The sequence below is a fragment of the Giraffa tippelskirchi genome, chromosome 12, assembly GCF_054371585.1.
Source record: "Giraffa tippelskirchi isolate mGirTip1 chromosome 12, T2T-mGirTip1v1.2.pri, whole genome shotgun sequence".
NCBI classification, from domain to species: domain Eukaryota; kingdom Metazoa; phylum Chordata; class Mammalia; order Artiodactyla; family Giraffidae; genus Giraffa; species Giraffa tippelskirchi.
The window spans coordinates 84134606-84159942 of NC_137286.1; the positions used below are offsets into that span (position 1 = coordinate 84134606).

The window sequence follows — 25337 nt, forward strand, 5'->3', positions numbered from 1 at the left end:
CCCGTGATCAAGGCTTTACTTCCCGATTCTGACATCGCCTCACGACGGAAGGGTGAGCATTAGGGCCTGGAGATCCCTTAATGCCAATTGTCGAGGTCTGGATGGGGCCCGTGGGCCTGGCGCGCTGTGAGTGGTCCTCCCGCGAAATGCTGGGGGGAAGGGGCGGAGCTGTGTCAGAGGATCAGCCCTTCTAGGGTCGCCGGATCTCGAGGGGCTGCCACTATGGGAAGGGGCCCCCGGAATCAGAAACAAGCACAAGCTAATCTGGGGCGAAGAAGGAGCCCAGCTGACCTCCGGCGGTAATACCTCGGGGACAAAGGAAAGGAGGCAGGGCCTTACACCCGAACCGCAGAGCAAGCCAAGATTTGGATATTTTGCCAGAGGAAAGGGTTAAACGGTTTCCCAGGTAACGGACCAGGAAGCGCGCAAGACGTCTGCGGGAGGTTCGTAGGTCAGCCTCGAGTTTAAAGCTCCCCTGGGCCGAACGGACTCTGACCAATGGGAACGCTGCTGGGCGTGGTCACGTGACGCGCGCGGCCATCCGGCTGGCGGCCCCGGAGCACGTGGGAAGGTTTTTTCCTGTTCCTTCTCTCCCGTTTAAAAAGCCCACCCACTTTTTGCGCGGGCTTGGTCGCGGAGTTCTTCTCGCGAGGGGCGGGGCGCCCTCTCGCGAGAGCGAGTGGGAGGCGTGAGGACTCTCGGAGGTGTTGCGGGCTGGAGCTGCGGCGGCGGAAGCCGGGGGCGGGCGGGCAGGCCGGGGGCGGGCCGGCCGCGGAGCGGGGACGGGGGAGGGCCGGGGGCCGCTGCGGGAGGGGGGCGCCCGCCTCCTTGGCCGCTCGCGCCGCTGGTCGTTGCGGGCGAGTGTCATGCCTGTGAGCTGCGGAGGCTGCGGCTCCCCAGGTGAGCCTTGGCGCGGGTCCGCCCTCTGTGGTGAGCGGCCCCCGTTGGCTGGGGCGGCGGCGGCGGCGCGTGGGGCCTCGCTGGATGGAGCGGCCCGGAGTGGCCCGCAGCCGCGGCTCTGACTTCGGGGCTGCCGGGGGCTGCGTCTTCGCATGGCGGAGGGAGGAGCGGGGCAGGGAGGAAATCCGAGGCCCTGAGCCTGAGGGGACGGGGACGGGCGTCCTCGGGCTCCGGAAGGGTCTTCCCGGTGTCTGAGGGCGGCGGCGGAGCGGCAGCCCTTTGGGTGACAGGCCTAGTTTCCGTCCCCCAAGGTGGTCTTCAGAGCCGGGGCCCCTCCGTGCGTGCTGCCCGCACAGAAACCTTTGCGGGAAGAGAAGGAGGATGCACTTTGTTCCCCGAACCAACAGCCATCCTTCTCTGTCAGACCCCTTTGAGCCCTGGAACCGGGCACAACCCAAATCTTGTGACAGAAACGGGAAGCGTCAAGCGGCTCCTCGGCGTGCTACTTGGATTTGTCTGCTCTCAGATTACCTTCAGCGCTGTTAAACGGCTCAGATGCAGGCCACCACCCCCTCATCTGAATGGACTGGGTAGACTTATTCTTTTATTCCAGGCACTTAAACTGCCTCATTAAAAAAAATACGTGGGTGTGACCAAAGTTAAAAACGTTGGCAGAATAACAATGGCAGTAGAATCTGAACCACAGTGTATAACGTGGTGACAGCCTTTCTGGTTTCCTTCCACTGAAACCCCCGTTAAACTGGAGGTGTTTTAGCTTAAGATGCTAAGGAAATTTCAGGGTGAGAAATACTGCTGAGACACATATCGAATGGCTTTTTTGCAGCCTGGCGTTAACCATTCTGGTTCGCTTTTCAGCTTTGTAATTCATCAGTCCCTTGCAAAACTCATAAGCTTTCCTTAGCTTCTTTCCACCTTGCTGGGGATGATATATTGATTGATACTGATCTTGGTATGTCTGGAAATAGGAAATGTACTCAGAAAATTTAGGGTTCTCAGCAGTTATTTTAATGTCTTATTATTGTCTTATTTATGGTTTTAGAGGAAATGGCATCCCAGTACCCAGCACAATCACTGTCAGTTTAGATAGTGCCATTTTAATGAAGCTCTTTAAATACAGAGTTATATTTTTCAAGTAGTACACTGATTATGCATACTTCTTTATGGCCCTTGTGGCAGAACTGACCCAAAGGTTGACAGTGAATTTCACTCTTGGCTGTAACAGAAGTTTGTGAGAAATCTGAGAATGTAAAGGGCAGTCAGAACAAATTCCCAAAATTGAACTGGTACCTAGTGATGAATATCTGTACCCACATAGCTGCTCTGTTAATAAGGGCATAGTGGTTTACCTCCAGGCTAATGATATTTCCCAGTTATTTAGGAGATGGGACCTGCCGAAGACCCTGAACCACCGTGAGAAATTCTCTACCTTTTCAGCTCTTCGGAGAAGTCTAGAAGCTGAAGTCTTCCTTTGCCTTTCAAGGCTGGAAGAAGGATAGTACATTTGATTTTCTTTTTTTTTAATGAAAAATTCCAGGAACTTAACTGTCTGGAAAAGTAAATCAAACCAGATCAGATGATACATTTTAGGTTATTCTTAGGGAAATTTCCAGTAATGAGTAGGTTGTGCTGTTGTCTGTACTTGGAGAAAACATGAAAAACTTCAGCAGTGTCTTTTTGAGAATGGGCAAAAGAGACTTGTATAGATTTAAGAAGTTCTTTGCCATTTCATCTTGGGAGGCTGATTTTCAGGAATAGAAAAACAGGTTTTTTGCTGGTTTTTATCACTTTTTGGCAAGATTTTCAGGCTTAGGATGTAGATACTTGTAACTGAAGTCATTTTGGGTAGGATGATTATTTAGGTAAACTAAACTGTTCTTTTTCTGGCCTGAATTTTAGTAGTAAAATCAGTGATTTGGAGGAAATGAGTAATGGGACAGGTCAGGAAAAGAACTAAGCTGGCCTGGGCTTGAGTTAAGGGTTAGTGTATAAACTGGTAAAGTAAGGAAAGAAAAATACTTCATCAATTTAGAAACAAATCAAACAGATCCAAGTGGCTTTATTCTGTCACTCATCTTCATATATTAAAGTTTATTATAAAATACTAGCATAAAGGTATTTGAAATGTATAGGTTAGAGACTGGAATGGAACAAAGAAAAGTTAACATTTTTGGACTAATCAGAGAATGTTTCATGGGAAAAAATAGATGAATGGCATAGAGGATTGGAACAGGTTAGATATTACTTGAGTGAAAAAGAGGTACAGTGTGAAGAGTTTGTATTTGGGAGTCCAGCAGATCTGTTCGTTGATGTTACAAAGCCTCTTTTTCTTCATCCCCGACAGAAGAGTTTTTAAAACCTTAGTTACTGTGAAGCACATAGTAACTGCTTACCCAGTGTTTTTTCTTTGACCTCTTTTAATGTCTTGAGGATTATTTGGCTGCAAGAAACAGAAACCATTTGAATTAACTTACTTAAAAAGGGCATTTGTCAGACAGAAGCGTCTGAAGTTCAGCTCAGCATTCTGGAAACCAGAACATCTTCAGGCAGTTACCCAGCCAGTTTTTCTCTGGGAAGCCATGACATGGGTTTTATGTCTCTTACTCTGTAATGTCTGTTTCGACTTCTTTCAGACTGAGTCTTTCTTTCAAGTTCTGGGTTTCTGCTTCCCCGTACCTTTGGTTTGCATGAGACTTTGGTTTGCTTTAGTGCCAACACAAGATGTTTTGATTTTGCAGTATGGTTCTCTTGTGATATCTCCATGTCTTAATTCCGAATTTCTGGAGAGATAGATAGTCCAGTTGGTCAGGTACCTACTTGTAGTCCTGTTGGCTGAGGGTGGGGAAAGATGGAGAAGATGTAGGTGTGCGCTACACAAAAGTCCCCCCAAAGTCACACAGTTTGTATTTTTTCAGGCTGGGTACTACAAGTTCTCTAGTAAAGGGGGTGTGAACAGGCAGGAAAAGGTGGGTACTTTGGTGTACTCTGACCTCCTAAAGTTAGAATTTTCCCCTTAGTACTCCTCTGAACTTGCTCTCAGCAATGGTCTCCTTCAGGACAGGTTCTAGGTGTATGAGGGCCAAATGTGTATGTAAATCAGGTGTCTCCAACCTCCAAGATCTAATACCTGATGATCTGAGGTGGAGCTGATGTAATAATAATAGAAATAAAGTGCACTATAAATATAATGTGCTCAAATCATCCTGAAAACATCCCCCCCCTCCCCAACCCTGCCAGTCTGAGGAAAGATTGTCTTCCACAAGACTGGACCCTGGTTCCAGAGAGGTTGGAGGACCACTGAAGTAAATGTTTTGTGCCTCAGTTTTCTTATGTAAAAATGGGTATAAAACAGCAACTTCTGTTGAGAAAAATATAAATTCTGTTTATCAGCAATTAAGCAGTGCCTGCCTGGCAGAGTGTAAGGGATGTGGTGTGACTGAGGGCACGCTGTGTGTGGGTGCTGTGGTGTGGCTCCTTCAGCATGTGAAGAAGAAACTATCATTCCTGGCTAAGTCTAGTGGTGACCACGGCATACTTAACTGTTTTTTGACTTAAGTGACACCTAAATTCTTCTAAATCGCTACTTCACTTGCTTTGACTGCCACTGATTTGTAGTCTTCGTTTACCTGCCTGGGAACTGTTTGTCATGATTGTCTTCTGTCTTGTCAGAGTCTCTAGGGTCAGCTTTCAAGCTGTATATGCAGATAATTCCTAGAGTAGCGTCTCTAGCTCTGACTACCACAGCTAAATGTATTTTTTAGGTGCTCTTTGGGTATTATCTTGACGTAAAATAATGCTGTCTTCCACTTACCCTCTAGTTGGCTTCACTTACAGCTCCCCAAGCTTGAAACCTTAAAATTACCTTTCACACTCTTTTTTTATGCCTCGTGTATTCTGTTGGTTAATAGGTTCTGCACAGAATTTTAGAATGCTTCATATGTGCCGAGCACTGGGCCCATCTGCAAAGCATATCTGTTCACTCATTCCTGCTGCTGGCAGTTTGGGGTAGAACCTTATTATTTGCACGAGCTGCTTAAGTGCCTTTTCAGCATTCTTAGAGCTGTGAAATCACAGATGCCACTGACATAGAGAAATGTGTTCCTGAGTTAAAATTTTGAACATACTTTTTTGTTAAAAATAATCTTGTAGGTGGGAATTATGCAGAAGGTTAACATTATTACCCTACCTTTTAGGAAGTGTATTCACATTGAATGCACAGCCTCAGTATTTTAGGGTATTTTTTTAAGTTGTGTTTGTTGTTCATATATGGGAAATTATAGAGAAGCAGATATCTTAGTAGATAATCAAATTACATTCACATTTCTTTTTACATGAATGATTATTGTTTTGAAAGACAACAAAGTAGTAACTGATAGCTGTGATATTTTTAGATTTTATAAATCAAACAGCATTACTGTACCCAAGGAAAAACTTAACATTTTTCAGTTCTTTCTACATCAGGTACTGTTTTTAAATGTATTACTTAATTCTATCCTTATAACCATCCTGTGAAGTTGAAGCCTTGGGTTCCTTATCTGCAAAAAGAGGATAGCACCCCTTCACACCACTTTGCTTTGTATTTGATGGTTGCTCTGGGGTTAACAAGATAACTTATCAATATCACTTCCTGTATAGTGTAGAGCAGTATTTTTTTCAGCTCTTAACACACAGTATGCTATGTGTAATTTTGTCACACATCGTACTTATATGTATGTTGTAAACCCCATAATTCATTGTTACTTTCAGTTTAAAGTTATTTTTTAAGGAATTAAAAAAGCAGAAAATATTTTCTATATTACCCTTATATTGACCCTTTGAGATGTTATGCTTAGTTTAGATCCAGATTTGCATGTGGTATTGTTTTTCTTTGCCTGTAGAAAAAAAATTTTTTTTAACACTGATTATAGTGATGGTTGGTTGGTGATGAATTCTCATAGCTTTTTTTAGTTCAAATAAATTTATTTTCTCTTAATTTTTGAATGATGTTTGGGAATGGGTATCTGGGTTGACACTCTTTAGATGTTCACCCATTGTTTTATTTTATGGTTTGGCATAGTTTCTAATAAATTTGTTGCCTTTGTTCCTCTGTATGTAATGTGTAGTTTTCTCTCTGGTTGCTTTCAAGAGTTTTCTCTTTATCATACGTTTTCAGAAATTTGGTTCTGGTATGTATTGGTGAAGTCCTCCTCATGTTTGTTTTCCTTAGGGTTTGTTAATCTTCCTTACATCTGTCAGTTTATGGTTTTCATCAACTTTGGGACATTCTGAGCCATTTTGTCTTCATATATTGCTCCTTGTTCCCGCAGTTTTTGGGATTCCAGTTATTCATCTTTTACAGTGAGTCATTTGTTTTTAAGTTTCTCTGTGCAGCATTTTGGGTAGTTTCTATTGCTGTGTCTGTAAATTAACTGAGCCTCTCTCTTGCAGTGTCTAATCTGCTATTAATTGCATGTGGGATGTACTTTATTTTCATCTCTAGAAGTTCAATTTGAATCTCTTGCATCTTCTGTTTCTCTCCTTATCATAATCTTGTTTTCTCTCCCTTCTTGACTGGATGAAACACATTTGTAATATAGTTGTAACATCTTTTCTGTGCATTCCATTATAGGTCATTTCTGGATCTGCACTTAGTGACTTTTATTCTCCTGCTTATGGGTCTTATTTTTCTCCTCCGTATATCTGATAATTTTTGACTGTGTGCCAGCCACTGAATTTTATGCTGTTACTTGCTCAGTTTTGTTGTATTCCTTAAGTGTTGGAGTTGGAGTATACAGCTAGATTATTTGGAATCTATTGGGTTGTTTTGAGGCTTGACTTTTATCTTTGTTAGGGTAAGTCCAGAACAGACTTCAGTGCTGACTTAGTTCCTTAACTGAGGCACATTTCCTTCTGAGGAGTCCATCTGTTGCCTGATATGTTGCAGAGTTTTCCCACTCTAGTTGGTGGGACTTATTCCAAGTCCTGTGTGGCTCAAGGTACTGTTTGGCCTACTGCTCTCTGGAAATTATTTCTCCATCCTCAGCTACTCGGCACATATCAGCAGTAGTCCAAGGACCCTAGGAAGCCCACCTTGCAGATCTATAAAGTTCTGACTCTTTCTGGGCTCTTCCTCCAGTACTCTGCCCTGCAAATTCCAAGCACCTTGGCCTTCCCAAACTCTGGCCCCTGTTTCTTCAATTTGGTGGGACTGCCAGACTCCTTGGCATGCGTCTTCTTGTGTTGTGACCTGGAAGTATTTCTCTTGGATCATAGTCTTGCATAGATCAAGTCTTGCGTTGTCTCTTGTCTGACAGTGTCTGAAACTAATGTTTCACATATTTTGTCCTATTTAGTTGTATTTATACGCAACAGAATATTTATTTTTAACACTGGATATTTGGGATTTGGCCAAAATATGTATTTGGAGTATTTATTATAAATATGTTCCCAAATATAAAATTAGAAATTATTGGAGACTTACATTTTCAGAAATAGTTCATTAAATGTAGAGGTATCCATTTCAACATTTAAAAATCGACTTTGTACTTTAAAAATAATTTTTTATTTTTTCAGCAGATGTTTGAATGCTTACTGTGCTTGAATACAAATACAATAAAATACTTTTGTCTTCAAAACTCAAAAAGAGGGAAGCATGCAGTGTCAGTTTTGTATGTATATAATTTTTTAAAAAATCACTGAAAGCACACAATTTACATCGTTCTGTAGCTTAATTTTTTCCTTAATATATTGTGAACATGCTGGACTATCGTCAGTATATATTGCTTTCTTTCCAGCAGAGTCATATGAATTTATTATAATTTATGTGACTTGTTGGGCTTCTAGGTTATTTTTAGTTTTCATCCTCTTTGGTCTTAGTGAATATGCTTTCACATATGTCCTAGTGAATTTTGTGTGAGTGTGTATATAGGATAAATTTTAAGAAGTGAAATTGTAGGGTCAAGAATAGGTACAGTTTATTCAAAGTGTCCAATACCTGTTTTCTGTGCTCTTTATAATTGTTTTTCTAGTTTTCATTTGTTTTCTTTTACATTCTGTGGTATTTATTTTTCCTTTGTGATATTTCTTAAAACTTTCTTGATTGTTTCCGTGTCAGCAATATCATTCTGCTTTTTTGCTGCTTCTCAGAAGATTTCATTTATTTCATGGTGTTGTTTATATGCTGTGGCTTTCCTGAGCTCTAACAGCTTACTTTTCAGTTGTTTGCCTTGTCCATCTGTACTTTCTTTGAGCTGCTTAGTAAAACATTATCCAGGTTCACTTTAATTTATTTTACTCTAGAGAAAAACCATTGGTGATTTCCTGTTTAGGACTCTTGTTTATTCACCCAGAATGGAACACAAAACAAAAAAGCATTCAGTGAAAAGCTTATTATCCTAACATAAAGATGTTCCAGGGAAAAAATACTGTATTTTTGCACCTTTGTGAAATCTGTTTAAAAGTACATCTTCTGTAATTATGAAAGATAGTGAGGGACCCTACTCTGTTACTCTTTCTCCCTCTATCTGCCTTTGTATCTTTTCTAAAGAGATTTTTGTTTCTTTGCTTTGTCAGAAGTATGAGTCATACCATTTCATGCTGGATTCACTTTTATGGACTGTTTCATTGATATTCTCTGATAGATTTCTTTCCTCTGCAAAGTTAATATTTTGCTTATGTTTTAAGTGAAACACGGAAGTAATGGAGTAGGATTCAGTATTTTTCTTCAGTGAGTGAAGCAGAGTGTAAATGTGGGATTAAAACTAGTTTCTTAAATTCTAAAAATAGATAATGTGAGTTTTGGGTGGCATGAGTGTGTTTGGAGGGTTTTTTTTTTGCTTTCTTCAGCGTATCTCGTGTGGGTGTGTGTGTGTTTTAATGATTCTTTGTAGGTTCATACTGGATTGTTTAGTTCTCAGCTTTGAAAAGGGTGTCCTATTTAGGTCTGCCATTCAGGAATATTTCAGTTAGTGAGCTGGGGTAGCACGCGGTGTCAGACACGGATGTTGTATCAGAGGCCCCTGGCCTTCCTGAAAGGCCTTGTGACTGCTTCTTGCCTCGGGGGCTTGGCCTGTTGCAGCGTCCACCTCTGGTGAGGTAATGGGTCAGTTTCATGTTTGATGACACCGCCATCGAGTTCAGTGTTACTCTTTGCTCGTGTTGCCTTTATTCGGCAGCTGCAAAGGTAATTGCTGTCTCCCATCTCTTTTAGCAACTCCATCTCTTGGGGAAGACTGGGGGCCAGAGAAAGTAAAGATGCTTTGCATGCTGGTTGTCCTTGCGCATTGTGTACCATGGCTGACATCATGCCATGGTGGGAAGGCACTCTCGGGCATTCAGTCTGTTTCTGACTTCTGGGATGGTTTGTACTGCTATTACAAAGTGCGATGAACAGCTTTTCAGGCCTTTATGCACTGTGGAGAGGAGGGTAAGCGCCTGGGTGCTGGAGTTTGAAGATCTGGATTTGCGTCTCAGCCCTCTACTGCTCACTCTGTGGGCCTGGTGAGTGGTTAACTTTCCTCGCCTCTGTTTTTCTCACTGTAGAACTGGATTCTGCCGGTCCTAAGGATTGCATGATATGTGCAAGGAAGTCTTTTAGCACAGCTGTTGGTGTGTTCTAAGCTCGCCTTAGAACCCTGGCTGCTCCAGGGGCATTCTTTCTTGTGATGAATTCCCAGAAGTGGAGTGGCTGTGTCGGAGTGTAGGGGTGTTTTCAGGGTTTTGACATGCATTACAAAATTGCCCTCCAGAAAGGTGGTGCCAGTTTACTCGGGAGCTGAGTTAGAGTTTCACTGTTGTGGCATCCTTGTGTTGGCCTCTAATATTTTATATGTTTTATGTGAAGCTTGAGGCAAGTCCACTTGTCTCGGAGGGTTTTTGGTAGCTGTAGAGAACTCGGGGGTGGGGTGGGGAGAGTGTCTTGGACTGGGACGAAGAAAAGGATTATTTCTTTGATTTGGTTACATAAACCTTTATGTTTATATCTTGTTTTGAAAATTTTGATCCTCTTAATCATTTTGGTCTGTAAGTAAATATTTTAGTTCTTCTTTTACCTATGTTTTATAGTTTTTAAATTGCCTCTTATAAATTCCTATTTGATTCTTACAGTAAACTTGTCCAGTAAGTAGGGTAATATACATTGAGGTTAATATACATCATATACACCCAGGTATATACATAGAGGAAACAGATCCAGAGCTAATGCAGTTTGCTTAGAGGGAACAGAGCTAATGAGAGGCACAAGGTGGGTACAAATGCTACTTTTCTGCATCCCAGTGTATTGCTCTTTATCTTGTGCTATCTGGACATTCCTTGTCTTTCTGACAACTTGGCTTCAATTCCAGTCATTAATCACGTTTTATTTTTAAAGAGACCAGAATAGAATAGAAGTTTATTTTAGTTCAGAATAGAAATTCTTTGACTAAAAAAATTAAATTCTAGGACTTCCCTGGCAGTCAGTGGTTAAGACTGCGCTACTACTGCAGAGGGCACAGGTTCGATCCCTGTTTGGGAACTGATATCCTCCCTGAAAGTGTGCCCCCCCCCCAGAAATAAAAAATAAACAAAAAATATAATTCTTTGTGAAAAATCAGAATCTAGGAATCCCTGAAGTGAGGTGCATGTGTGTGCGGGCACTGACACTTGAGTTTTATCTTTGTAGCAAAAGAACATAAAATCAGAACTCCATTGTAAGGCAGAGTTTCTTTTTGTTTTTTTGCAGTTCTGTGGGGAGCTAGGCTGAAGTTTGGTTTTGTGTATAAATCTCTTCATAGGATAAATTAATATCAACCAAATGTCTTGAAAACCTCAACTAGGTAATTCTTGATCAGACCAATTTGATTGAAGATGATTAGACGTGTCTTCAATCTTAGAATTCAGTTCTCACTCCTGCCCTTTACAGTAATAAAACCTTTTCCTTGTGAGGCTCTGACCCAGAAGGGCTGTATATGCCTCGTTCTATACCTGTATTCATAGCATCTGGTGCCCATAGATTTTGAACGAAGGGACAAGTTACTGTGGTAAAATGTGGGTGTTCAGTGGTTAATACCCAAGTTGATTTAAGCTCTCAAAGGTATTTCATTAAAGCATTGATAAAAAGTAACATAGCTCTAGCGTTTTCTTCCAAGGAGGGTGTGTGTGTGTGTGTGTGTGTGTTTTAAATACTATGGAATTAATCATTTAAATTAGATGTTTTTGAATTCTTGTCATTGGTATGCTCTTAAGATTCCTGTAGAAGGGACTTGTTTTTATCTGATTTTATTTGATACATACAGATTTCATATTTTCATTTGTATATTATTAAACCTTTGTCCCTAAGAAATAAGAATGTCTAGAGCATTCACGGTTGCTGTAGTAATAGTCACTTTTAGGAGACAAGAAGGTTGAGGTTCTTTCTGTGAAATTCTATGTTTTAGGTTTTTTAAAAGTTTTTGAAATATTCTTATTAAGGCTTTCAGATCTTATTTGTAATTAAAAAGGGCTAAGACTGACTAGATATGGGTAATTTTGAATATATAATAATTTTGAACCTAAAAATAACATTTTGTAATAATTTGATCTCATTAAGGTGCCAGTATTCATAATTTTCATGAATATTCAAATATTCATGTTAGACAGTTGAGTACATTTTTATGTCTGAGAATTTTTGTTTATGTTTTCATTTTTCTAAGCGACTGAATTTGAAGAAGTTATTTTAGGACAAAATGCTTGCCTGAATTGCTCAGATCAATAAATTAGTTTCTTTTACTATTTTTTCTTTAGGTCTTTAGTGGATTAACTCTTCATTGGTTACATACAACAGCAGTATAGTTATGGCGACCTTCCAGTCTTTCAGGAACAATCGCATGAAAACTAGAGCATCTGTCAGAAAAGTAAGTTCACTATATTAGATTCCTTTTAGTGATAGTTTTAATAAAAATGTTGATCGTTTTTCTGAAGTCAAAGTCTTTTTAAGCAGCTGTGTTATGATATTACTGTTTTTATACTTGATCTCAGCCAAAAGGCCAAGAAGCAATTGATATTACTGTTTTTAAATGAATCTTAATTATTGAAATCAATAATGATAAAATTCAGAGATTGGGATATATGAAAATAGTGATATGAAATCATGGAGACAATAAACTTTTATTTCCCAAAGATCAAAATCTCTCCCTGTTTCTTCTCAGTAGTTTACTTTCTTCTTCTTCACAATATAAGCATCAGGTGTGACTTTTCTTACATAGCTTTAGCTTTACCTCAAAATATTACTGTTCACTGATTCACTCAGCAGATGTAAACTTGAGTGCTGCTAGTAGGCCTGGCCCTAGGCTAGGGAGTGGGTGGAAAATAAAGAGTGAGCAAATGAAATGTGATTGTTGATGCTTTTGCGTTTCTAGTCTGAGGAGGAACCCTCTCTCTTTTCCTCTCTTGTGGTGATTTTGTTACCCTTTCATTCTTGACATTTTTCTTGACTAACACTGTGGGGGTGTCACTTGACGAAAGGGAGAATGAACACTGGAGGGTGGTTGGCAGTCTTGGTCAGCCCTTTTTCTAGCTTCATCTGCATTATATGACACTGTTGACAAGTCCTTGCTTGATAAGTGGTCTTTGACTTCTTGCATTGTAGCTTTTTCTCTCCTCTCTTTTTTTTTTTTTAAATAAATTTATTTATTTTAGTTGGGGGCTAATTACTTTACAATATTGTAGTGGTTTCTGCCATACATTGACATGAATCAGCCATGGGTTTACATGTGTTCCCCATCCTGAACCCCCCTCCCACCGCCCTCCCCATCCCATCCCTCTGGGTCATCCCATTGCCCCAGCCCTGAGCATTTGTCTCATGCATCGAAACTGGAATGGTGTTCTGTTTCACATATGATAATATACATGTTTCAATGCTGTTGTCCCAGAACGTCCCACCCTCACCTTCTCCCTCAGAGTCCATAAGACTGTTGTATGCATCTGTGTCTCTTACTCTGTCTCGCATATAGGGTTATCGTTACCATCTTTCAAATTCCATATATATGCATTAGTATACTGTATTGGTGTTTTTCTTTCTGGCTTACTTCACTCTGTATAATGGGCTCCAGTTTCATCCATCTCAATAGAACCGATTCAAATGTATTTTTTTAATGGCTGAGTAATATTCCATTGTGATATTATATGTACCACAGCTTCCTTATCCTTATCTCTCTTCTCTCTTATGGAAGCTCTTGTCTCCTCTGCAGATCTTCTTTCCAGCTTCTCATTGTTAGTGTTCTTAAAAGCTGCTAGGCTTGCTTTTTCATTTAGCTATTCATTTCTTCAGCGATCTAAGAAATGTTTGGGTTTGACTGCTAACTGGAATAGAGTGGTTGTAGAAAAAGGTGCCTGCAGAGTTGGAAAACAGAAAGTAAATTTATTTATTTTATATTTTTTATTGGAAGATAATTGCTTTATAATATTGTTCTAGTTTCTGTAGTAATTATATTTTTAAGTAGTATGCTCCTTGTGTTTCCAGGGACCTTTAAACTTAGTAGGTCCCCTTTTTAATTTGAAAAAAGTACAGTAAAAACTGTTTTCTCTGTGTTTTTACTTTTTGTAAACAATAGGTATATTACAGTTTTTTCAGATTAGCCATTGGATCCATAGCTTTAAATTAGTAATTAAATTGTACTGATTGCTTTAAATTAATATTAGAACTAAGAACTGTATATATATGTACACACACATATGCACATATACAGAAAATATAATAGTGAGCTAGGCAATGGCACTCCACTCCAGTACTCTTGCCTGGAAAATCCCATGGACGGAGGAGCCTAGTAGGCTACAGTCCATGGGGTCGCTAAGAGTCGGACACGAGTGAGCGATTTCACTTTCACTTTTCCCTTTCATGCACTGGAGAAGGAAATGGCAACCCACTCCAGTGTTCTTGCCTGGAGAATCCCAGGGATGGGGGAGCCTGGTGGGCTGCCGTCTATGGGGTCGCACTGAGTCGGACACGACTGAAGCGACTTAGCAGCAGCAGCAGTGACCATGTACTCCAGGCATTATACTACCTACCTAGTTGATGTGAATTCACCGGTGTATTCAGCCGCAGCCGAAACTGTATACTGTTAATTTAATATTGTTATTTAGCCCATTGTTTACATTAGACACATGATAAAGTTCTGGTTTGAATGCTCTTGAATATTTGGAAACCCTTTTAGATAGAAGTATATGAATCTAAATATTATATACTCTTTGTATGTACGTGTGTTTTGCATGCACAGTACAACTTTTGACGTCTTTATTTCAAAAGGTGTATATATAACTGACAAAAACTTCCCTGTTGGCTAATGTGGAAATTGAAAGGTATACTCAGATTTTCTAGATTTCACTTTACTTTGCATTAAAGATAAAGAGATACTTTGAATATTTATTGGGAATCAGGGACTGTGAGAACCAGAAAGAACTGCACTTTCTATTCCATTAATTTTTTCTAACATTTTATTATGCAGATTTCAAGCATATAGAGAAACTATAGTACACCCACATGTAAACCTACATACCAACCACACCTATTCAGCAGTAAATATTTTTGTTTTATTTCTGTGTGTGTATTTAATTTTTGGCAGAACCATTTGAAAATTAATGGTCTTTATTTTTTTAAACTATAATTGATTTACAATATTGTGTTAATTTGAGGTGTAGAGCTTCAGATTCTTTTCCATTATCACAAGAGGTTGAATATAGTTCCCTGTGCTATGCAGTAAATCCTTGTACAAGTTAACATTCTTGATGTCTCTTCACTCCAAACATGATCACATTCAGAAAATTAACTGTAATCCCCTTATATCTAATACCCAGCCATATTCAGATTTCCTTTATTACTCTTAAAATGTCTTTTATAGGCCCTCATCCACCCCACTCCCATTTTGGGTTCAATGTAGACTCCTATTGCATTTGATGGTTATGACTCATATTTTTGAGGAGTGGTTCTGAAGGAGTTTCTCCTCTTTTTCGTTGTTTTTAAATTCAAGACTGACGTGTTGAATGGGCCAGGCCAGTTTCTTGTACAGTGTTCCACATTCTGCGTTTGTCTAGTTGTTTTCTCACAGTGCTATTTAACTTATTCTTCTCCCCTCTCTATATCATATAAACTAGAAGTTAGGTGTAAAGGCTTAACTTAGATTCAAGTTAAAAGTTTTTAGCCAGAATACTAAAGGGTAGTGAGAAGACAAAATTGCAGGTTTTCCTAATGATTGGTGATGCTAGAATCGATCAGTTGATTAGGGTAGTAACTTGTCCATTTTAAAAGTGTATATTCTGTTTTTTAGTTAGCAAATAATCTGTGGGATGGTACTTGGTGGTGTGTAAGCATCTTGTTTTTTCAACTTTCATGTAATACTTTTGGCATCCCTTGATGGTCCTTTCCTGCAGCTATTTCCTGAAAGTTGCAAAATGATGATTACCAATTTTCAGATGAATGATTTGATGGGATAGTCACCTTAAATGGAAGCAAGTAGTTTTAATTTATTTGTGTTGCTCTGGAAGCATTGATTTTAAAATAACTATGTTTTCTCATCTTTTATTTATTTACTTGTTTATTTAAGTTGCTCAGATTGTCCCAGACTTGGTCCCTATAAGCCCCTTCAGGCAATGCCAAAGTCCTTTTGTCTCAGGCTTATAATTCTTTAATTGCTGCCTTGCTTTCTAGTACAAGACTGACCCTGTTTCTGCTTTACCTTCCTCAGACCTGGAATGGGTTCTTTCTCCACAGAACCTCTTGATTTAGAAATCAAGATCTGAGTACTAACTGTGACTGTTGTTCTTTTACTGTCATGAGTTTATGTTGATTGCTTATGTTCAGATTTCACATTTCATATTTTTCCCTTTTTTGAGTTCATGTTCATAATTTAGCCTGAAAATTTGCACTCATTAGTGAAAGGAGAATCATTTAAAATTTTGAATATTCAGATATTGGGGGGAAAAGCAGTGCAATGAACACCACATACACTCTTCACTTAGATTCACCCTGTTAACATTTTACCAAACCCATTCTATCTGTGTGTGTATATATGTACATACACACTTCCCTTTTGAAACCGAATGAGAGTAGGCTACAGACATTATTTTGCTTCTCGTCTTAATATGTTAGCATGCGTCTCTTAAGAACATCAGCATTATTACCATCCTTCAGAAAATCATTAATTCAGTACCAAGGTCTTAACATGCAATCCATGCACAAGTTTCCCCAGTTGTCTCAGTATCCTTGTGATTTTCCCTTTGCCTCTCATCTAGGAGTCAAGCAAGGTTGACATTCTCTATCTGGGTATGACATTCTCTACCTGGGTATTGTATCTTTTTGATCTCTCCACCCCCGTTGGCTCCATCTCTGGTCTGGATTCTTTTCTCATGATGGCAGATCCTTGGAAGAGTTTGTACTGCTTATGTTGTAGAACATCTCGATGTTCTGAGTTCACTTGTTGCTCCCTGTGGTTAGGTTCAGTAGGAACACCTCACAGATGATGTCACGGTCATTCTGGTGTGTCAGGTCTGAAGGTGCATCTTGTTAAGGCCAGACTTGACCAGGTAGTTAGTTACCCTTAACTACCTTAACTCTCTGATAAACCACCAGTTACTCCAGCATAAAGACACATAATCCCTTTGTAATTAATAGTGAATAAGTAATCTATAGGGTGATATGGCAAAACACTATATCTTGTTCCCCAGTAGCTTTTAATCTGGTGGATTAGGGTTCACTGATGGTCCTTTCCTGAATCAGTAGTTATTTTGGGACTTACAAATGGAATTTTTAAATTTTGTCATTCTGTTCATATTTGTTAGCCAGCTATTCTAAGGTAAAGTAGCACAGTCCTCCAACCCCTACCCTTTTATCTGTCTCTTTTAATGGACTTGTAGTTTCTTTTAAAACTCAGCTGTCGTACTCCATTACCATCTGTATTCTTTTGATGCTTAGATTATCCCATGTTTGGCCAATTGAAATTCCTTCAAGTGTTCTTCAAGCTTCTGTGTTCTTTTGAGACACTTTCTTCCATTGTGTCACAGTAAGATGTTCAGCTGCACTTCATACGTTTCTGCCTCAGACCTGGAATTCCTTCACTCAGGGAACTTCTAGTTCTTTTAATTGGTGAATGGTATTTAGAAACCAAAATTTGTGTGCTGGATATGCTCGTTGCTCTTAAGGGTCATTGATTCTATGATCTATCAATGGAAAAATGTAGTACATACATTTAAAGAGTCCTGAGTTCATATTGAAAGTTCAAATTTAACATTACATCTTTTTTGTTAATTGCTTGGATTACATATTTGCATCTCTTCTCTTTGTTGAGTTCATATTGTATGTGAGGTACTGAAATCTGGGGAAGTAGATTGAGTAAATGACAGTTACTTCAGTAATTTGGTTTAGCAGGTAGGAAAGACATACATATGAAAGCAGTAGTTATTGTGGTATAGATTAAATGATCTTAATGTGCAAACAATACAGTAGGGAGTTTGGGAGAGCTTTATTATGACTGAGGGATGGGAAATCTTCACAGGTCTTGGAATATGTAGGATTTCTACAGGGGAACATTAGGGAATAAGGACATTTTTGCTAGAATAGCAGATCAACAAATCAGAAGGGGGATAAGGTAGAGAGAAATTAATGTTCTCTTTATATCCAACTATAATACTCATTTCTTTATGAAATATTCCTCCTCCTCTGTTTCTTTGCACTTGTGACATCCTTTTCTTTCAAATCTGGCATGCCTTCTCTCTTTCATCATATTGCTGCTTTAAGAACCCTGAAAAGCCTTATTTTGGGTTATTACCTCTTTCATTTTTCCATCTCCAACTTTGCTATGAAATTAATCACATTGTTAGCATACCTTACTGTAAGGCCCCCCCCCCCATCATCTTATAAGTTGTTGCTTCTGTTCTGCCGGTGACTTGGAAATCAGGTATGTGACCTGCTAGGTGTCAGCAGGGTGAAAGGGAGAGGAACTGGCTGAGGGCCTCCTGGTCTCGAGTAGGTTGAGAGCCTGGGGCTGTTGTGTGTTGAGCGTGTGGAGTTCTGCTTCAGCCTTTTGTTCTTTCTTTCTCTCAGTTGAGTTGAGTTCTGTTACATCAAAAGGTGCCCAGTGAATATTCATTGGAAAGTTAGTGACTCTCCATTTAATTCATCACCAGGATCTTTTACATTGTCTTAGAATTAAGTAAATTAAGAATATCTTTTGTTTTCAGAGCTTCAATGAAGATGTGTTCCAGTCTGTGAAGTCTTTATTGCAGAGTGAGAAGGAACTATGCAGTGTATCAGCCGAGGACTGTTTGAAGCAGGATGAACGTGCCAATTTGACTGAGGTTTGACGGATTACTGTCTATACCCTTTCCTAATACAGCACAGTGTATTTTCATGTATCTTTGTAGAACTGCGTGGTCTGTTTTTAAATGCCTAAAATCTTTGCACATTAATTCATGTGTGAGAAGTACCTGTTTTAAGTACCTGGTAATATGGTGGCACTAGTGGTAAAGAACCTGCCTGCCAATTCAAGAGACGTAAGAGATGCGAGTTCAATCCCTAGGTCAGCAAGATCCCTGGAGGAGGGCTTGGCAACCCACTCCAGTATTCTTGCCTGGAAAATCCCACAGAGGAGCCTCGTGGGCTACAGTCCATGGGATCACAAAGAATCCCACACAGCTGAAGCAATTTAGCATGCACACACAGCATAGTCATCTTAGTGTATTATAATGCACACGTTTAATTCAGTGCACAGACATTACTGACCACTCATCAGACACACAGCTCTGTATTAGATGATTTCTACTATGTTCAGTAATTGGGACTTACATTCTGAAATTTTCTACTCTGAAACAAAATATATACTTATTTCTAATACTCATTTATTGGTTGTTTAAATTCAGCGCTTTGATTAAAAAATGAAATAGTAGTGATATATTTATTTTGAAGTAAGATATTTGCCACTTAAGGATAGAATATACTACTTGCTCACCTGTTTCTCTGTTGTATCAATGTTTCCAGTCTTTGTTTGAATTTATTACTATAAAAAGGGGTAAAGTTTTTTTCTACAATATATAACCATAGTCCATCTATACATTTATTTACCAAAGAAGAGAGACAGGATATTGGGGTCATTGAAGCTCAAAACTGATAAATATGTGATTAAAATTTTTTTTTTTGGAATCAGGGTTCTAATAAAAATATTGGTTACTATTTTGGGTATGATTTTCTTTCATATTCCTTGAGAAACTGTGTTTGAAGTAGTTGCATAGGATGGTGAGCACAGCTTTCAGGCCTGTAGTAGTCTCTGACTCGAGCCTCTTTCTGTGTGAGCTCAGCTCTCTGGCTCTTGGCTGTTCTCCTGTTTGTTATCCCTTTTTACTTTATTTTAGTCAAGCCAAGCCACTCCTAATCTCCTCAGCTGTTGCCAAGTGTGACAAATCTTCTGTGTCCTCTGCCCTCAACCGGTGTCCCAGCCACCTCTCTCCAGCTCTTTACACAGTGCCCCTCTGAGCCCACGTTCCTTAAGCACTGGGAAATGCAGTGCTCTACTGGCACCTTCAAACCCCCATACCAGCTTATTTTCTCTCTTGCATTCAGTAAAAGGAAGCTTGAAAGAAGGAATTTCTGTCTCATGTTAGGGCGTATATATTTCCCAGGCATCTTTGTTGAAGAAAGGAAGCTTGTTATTTGAGTGTCTCTGTTATTGAGTGCCTGTAATATGCTGGGCACTTTGCTCCACATTCTCTTATTAACCCTCACAACTGTGGGAGAGGAGATGAGTTACCTTAAGATTTATACGTAAGGAGACAGGTTCCTACAGGTTAATGACTTACCTGGACACCTGGAAGTTAACTGTAACATTTCTGTGAAGGCAGTACTCATAATTAATGAGAATAAAGATTCTGCAACAATCTTAAGATTCTGACTTGCTTTTGAGTCATCAGAAAGAGGTCAAGAGTATATTGAGTGTTGCTTTGTATTTTAACTATGCTGTTTTACATTAATTCTTGAGAATTGATTATCTATATTGTTGCCATTTATTTCATATTTTTAGTCATAGAACTTACTTGGTAGACAGTTTACTAGTTTAGCTTCAAGCAGCCAATATTTCTTATGACGTTAAAGACAAGGAAATACAAAATTTTAAAATAATGCTATTCAGGTTATTAAAGTGTACATATTCCATATTAGAAAAATAATAAATACTGAAAGTATATTTAAAAAATGTCATTAATCCTGTAAATGAAGAGAGAAAAAAAACCATAGGGGGAAAAAAAGAAAAATAAAATCACTTATAATTGCATCATTGAAAGTTAATCCCTTCTTATAATTTGGTATGTTAACTTCTAGAATTATTTTCCTGGTTTATATTTGTAAAAATAAGGTTGCAATTGTGTGTATAGTCTATATCATTTTTCTATAACTTGTCCTTTTTGCTTAATAATATGACATTCCTCAGACCATTAGATTGTCTTTAGAAATTTAATTTATATAAACTTTTGTAGAGAAATCGCCATGTAAAGGCATTGAAGGAAATAAATGTGATACCAGAGAGAGTCAGTCAGGAGGTAGCTTGGGGGGTACCCAGGGAAAGCCTCTTTGAGGATGTGACATTTAGTTTGGAACTTGAAGAATGAGAAGAAGCTAGTCAGGTAAATGCCCAAGGAATAGGGGTCCAGGTTGAAGGCACCACTCTGAAGCCCTTAGGCAGGAACAGTCAGGCGTGTCCTGGACCCAGAGAGGGGGCCCACGTGTTTGAAGGGGAGGGAAAAGTGAAGCCACCAGCTAAGCCGGAGCCTTGGGACCTCCATTGGGACTCTGCATTGAGAAGCTTGGAGAGGTTTTGACCGGGAAATGACAGGAGGATTCCCGAGGCAGGTAGGAGCGGACGGGAGTCGTGCAGGGGAGAAGTGGCAGCAGAGGCTGTGGAGAGAAGAGTCATGTGCTTTACGTTTGAGGGTGAGGATTCAACTTGCTAATGAGTAGGTGTGCAAGAGATTCGGGAACCCCGATTATGGAGCCAGATCTTTGGTGAAAAGCCTTTGTGATCATCTTTGAAAAAATTAATCATCTTGCAGCAGCATTTTAATGCTGTGTGTGCTTTACTTTCTGTTTCTCAGCTCTGTCAACAATCTAATTGAGACAAGACTTAAAAATTTTAATGGACCTTTATTCCTTTTTTATTCAGGTCACATTTCTAGGTTTTAATGAAGAAACAGATGCTGCTCATATACAGGTATGGTCAATTTATTGAACTGGAAAGGGACATGAGAGATTATTTGAAACAAATTTTGAGAGCATGAAAAATTTGCCTTATTAGCCCCAAAGTTACATTAAACTCTTCTGTTATCATTCCTATTTAAAGTTAAAAGATGACATTTTGAGGTCAACTTTTGAGTGTGTCCTCAACATTTTCACTTTTTTAGTGTTTTCACTAAGTATTTCTGTTACAGAAAGTAGTTTTAGGTTAGGAGACCACAAAAGTCATTTATCTGAGAAGGTTGCAAACCACAGGCTAACTTTTTCTGCATCTGTCATAATGTAGAATGGAAGATTTCTTTTTTACTTTGATGGTTTTTATAATCTAACTTCAACAGTCATATTCTTGTGTTTTTATTTGAGAAAAGAGTTGAATTTGTTAAAGTAAGAGTAAATTTGTAAAACATAATGAAGAACCAGTGTAAAAATTTTAGCCTGTTTAATTTAGGCAGGTATTTATAGAGGGACTGACAGTTGAGATTAGTATCAGCAAAGGAAAGCTGCTCACTTAGTGAAGAGGAGTTGAAGCTCGGGTAGATGTGATAGGCGTACTTTTTTTTCACCTTGTACTGCTTCTTAAAACTTGTGCTTGTCGTGTTTCCTTTTGTGTCAGTAAAACATCTTCTAGCAGAAGCAGCAGCACTAGCACTGCGTTGTTTGTAAAGATAATGCGTATCTGGTGATGAGAAAAGAAAACTGCTGTGTGTCTTGATTGTGCCCTTGCCTGAAGGAAATGGTTTAGACAGAGGGCACAAGAGAAGATACAGTCGCGAGAACGTAAGGCTGAAAAAACATAAGACACATCCAAAGTTAACTTCTTTCCTACTCCACTTCCTCTGTAAGAATGACTGACAAAACCATGCTTACGAAGGAAAGTGCTGTATGAATGGTCAGATGGTAATAATTCTTGCACTGGGCGAATCAGTTACATAAAAGGGGCAAATGGAAAGGAAAACAGGCATTTTCTTTTTCTTTACATCTTCATAAAATTTTCACTAAAGAGAGGAAAGGCAGAAAAACAGACTTGGATTATACAAATATGTAACTTAAGCGCCAAAGAAGTATAGAAGCAAGAATCCCATGAAACCATGGGAAATTGAGAAATTTCATGGTTAAACTTGAGGACTCCAGGTTTGACATTTGCTGCTGAAAACTATTAAATGCCTAGTTGTTGTTGATGTGTGAGGGACCATGTAAAATCTTGTTATAGCTTGGTATCATTATGTTTAAAAGGTTACAAAAATTGTCAATTTAAAAATATTTTAGTACATTTTATTTTTGAGTTTCTAAACAATCAATGGTGGCCAATAAACTGCAAGTGCTAACTATTAAGAACTGGAAAGTTTCCTTACTAGTAGACCTTAGCGTGCTGCAGTCCATGGGGCTACAAAGGATCAGACATGATTGAACAACTGAACAACAATAACAAGTAGACCTTATGATTTTATTTCAAGGCCACAATATAAGGGACTTAAATAAAAGTGTTATGCTACAATGTTATTTATTGTGTTATTGCTTTACATTAGGATTTGGCTGCAGTTTCTTTGGAACTCCCAGATCTTCTGAATTCACTGCACTTCTGCAGTCTAAATGAAAATGAAATTATTTGTATGAAGGATATAAATAAATCATCAGATATAAACAGTGATCCTCTAAACCAGGTAACTTTTATATATTATTTCTAATGAGTTTTTGTTGGCACATTTTATAAATGACTTTTAATTTAGCGTTGTTGTAGTTCAGTCACTAAGTCCTGTCCGACTCTGCAGCCCCATGGACTGCAGCATGTCAGACTCCTCTGTCCTCCATGATCTCCTGGAGTTTGCTCATATTCATGTCCATTGACTTGGTGATGCCATCTGACCATCTAGTCCTCTGCCTCCTGCTTCTCCTTTTGCCTTCAGTCTTTCCCAGCATCAGGGTCTTTTCCAGTGAGTCAGCTCTTCACGTCACGTGGCCAAAGTATTGGAGCTTGAGCTTGAGCTTCAGCATCAGTCCTTTCAGTGAATATTCAGGGTTGATTTCCTTTGGGACTGACTGGTTTGATCTCCTTGCTGCCTAAGAGACTCTCAAGAGTCTTCTCTAGCACTGAATTAGAAAGCATCAGTTCTTCAGTGCTCAGCTTTCTTTATGGTCCAACTCTCACACCTGTATATGACTACTGGAAAAACCATAGCTTTGACTATATAGGCCTTTGTCAGCAAAGTAATATCTCTGCTTTTTAATATGCTGTCTAGGTTGGTCATAGCTTTCCTCCAAGGAGCAAGCGTCTTTTAATTTGATGCTTGCAGACACCTTCTGCAGTGATTTTGGAGCCAAGAAAATAAAATCTATCACTGATTCCACCTTTTCCCTTCCTATTTGCCATCAAGTGATGGGACCGGATGCCATGAGTTTTTTCATTGTTGAGTTTTAAGCCACCTTTTTCACTCTTTGACCATCTTTTGGGTTTCCCAGGTGGTGATAGTGGTAAAGAACCTGCCTGTCAACACAGGAGACAAGAGACTCCCATTCAATCTCGGGTTGAGAAGCTCCTCTGGAGGAGGGCATGGCAGTCCACTCCAGTGTTCTTGCCTGGAGAATCCCATGGACAGAGTAGCCTGGCAGGCTACAGTCCGTAGTTGCACAGTCAGACACGACTGAGGAGACTTAGCATGCACGCAAGAGACTCTCTAGTTGCTCTTTACTTTCTGCCATTTAAGTGGTATCATCTGCATATCTGACGTTGTTGATATTTCTCCCAACAATCTTAATTCCAGCTTGTGCTTCATCCAGCCTGGCATTTGGCATAATTAACTATGCATATAAGTTAAATAAGCAGGGTGTCGATATGCAGCCTTGACATATTCCTTTCATAGTTTTGCACCAATCACTTATTCCTTGTCTGGTTCTGTTGCTTCTTGACCTGCATACAGGTTTCTCAGGAGAAAGTAAGGTAGTCTGATACTCTTATCTCTTTAAAAATTTTCCACAGTTTGTTGTGATCCACACAGTTAAAGGCTTTAGCATAGTCAGTGAAGCAGAAGTAGATGTTTTTCTGGAATTTCCTTGCTTTCTTCATGATCCAACGAATGTTGGCAATTTGATCTCTTGTTCCTCTGCCTTTTCTAAATCCAGCGTGTACATCTGGAAATTCTCAGTTCATGTGTTGCTGAGGCCTAGCTTGAAGGATTTTGAGTATAACCTTACTAGCATGCGAAATGAGTGCAATTATCTGGTGTTTGAGCATTCTTTGGCATTGCCCTTCTTTGGAATTGGAATGAAAACTGACCTTTTCCAGTCTTATGGCTACTGCTGCGTTTTCCAAATTTGCTGGCATATTGAGTATAGCACTTTCATAGCATCATCTTTTCGAATTTGAAACAGCTCAACTGGAATTCCATCACCTCCACCAGTTCATAGTAATGCTACCTAAGACCCATTTGACTTCACACTCCAAGATGTCTGGCTCTAGGTGAGTGATCACACCATCATGGTTATCTGGGTCATTAAGATCTTTTTTGTATAGTTCTTCTGTGTGTTCTTGCCACCTCTTCTTAATATCTTCTGCTGCTATTAGGTCCATACCATTTCTGTCCTTTATTGTGCCCTTCCTTGAAATGTATCCTTAGTATCTTCAATTTTCTTGAAGAGATCTTTAGTCTTTCCTGTTCTGTTGTTTTCCTCTTTTTCTTTGCATTGTTCATTTAAGGCCTTACTATCTCTCCTTGCTATTCTTTGGAACTCTGCTTTCAATTGGGTATGTATTTCCTTTTCTTCTTTGCTTTTTGCTTCTCTTCCTTGCTCAACTATTTGTAAAGCCTCCTCAGACAACCACTGTGCCTTCTTGCATTTCTTTTTCTTTGGGATGGTTTTTGTCACTGCCTTCTGTACAGTGTTAAAAACCTCTTTCTATAGTTCTTGAGGCACTTTCTCTACCAGATATAATCCCTTGAATCTATTGATCACCTCCGCTGTATAATCATAAGGGATTTGATTTAGGTCATACCTGAATGGCCTAGTGGTTTTCCCTACTTTCTTCAGTTTAAACCTGAATTTTTCAATAACGAGCTGATCTGAGCCACAGTCAGCTCCAGGTTTTGCTTTTGCTAACTATATAGAGCTTCTCCATCTTTGGCTACAGAGAACATAAGCAATCTGATTTCGTATTGACCATTTGGTGATGTCCATGTGTAGAGTTGTCTCTTGGGTTGTTGGTAAAGGGAGTTGGCTGTGACCA

The 25337-nt window shown here is 39.3% G+C and overlaps 1 protein-coding gene across 10 annotated transcripts in view; it reads left to right on the forward strand.

The window, feature by feature from the left end:
* The first annotated feature begins 762 nt into the window (after positions 1-762).
* The window catches only part of AKAP11 (A-kinase anchoring protein 11), a 48411-nt gene continuing 23836 nt past the window's right edge, over positions 763-25337 (forward strand). For 2 of the 10 annotated variants that reach the window (XM_081550844.1, XM_081550850.1), the window contains exons 1-5: positions 763-930; positions 11656-11765; positions 18082-18198; positions 21048-21095; positions 22645-22779. In XM_081550844.1, the coding sequence (XP_081406970.1) occupies positions 11706-11765; positions 18082-18198; positions 21048-21095; positions 22645-22779 (360 nt within the window). In that variant the 5' untranslated portion in view covers positions 763-930; positions 11656-11705. Of the gene's footprint in view, positions 931-950; positions 1491-2291; positions 2417-11655; positions 11766-18081; positions 18199-21047; positions 21096-22644; positions 22780-25337 lie in introns of those variants that run through there. The other 8 variants (XM_081550839.1, XM_081550845.1, XM_081550842.1 and 5 more) reach the window with 6 other exon arrangements.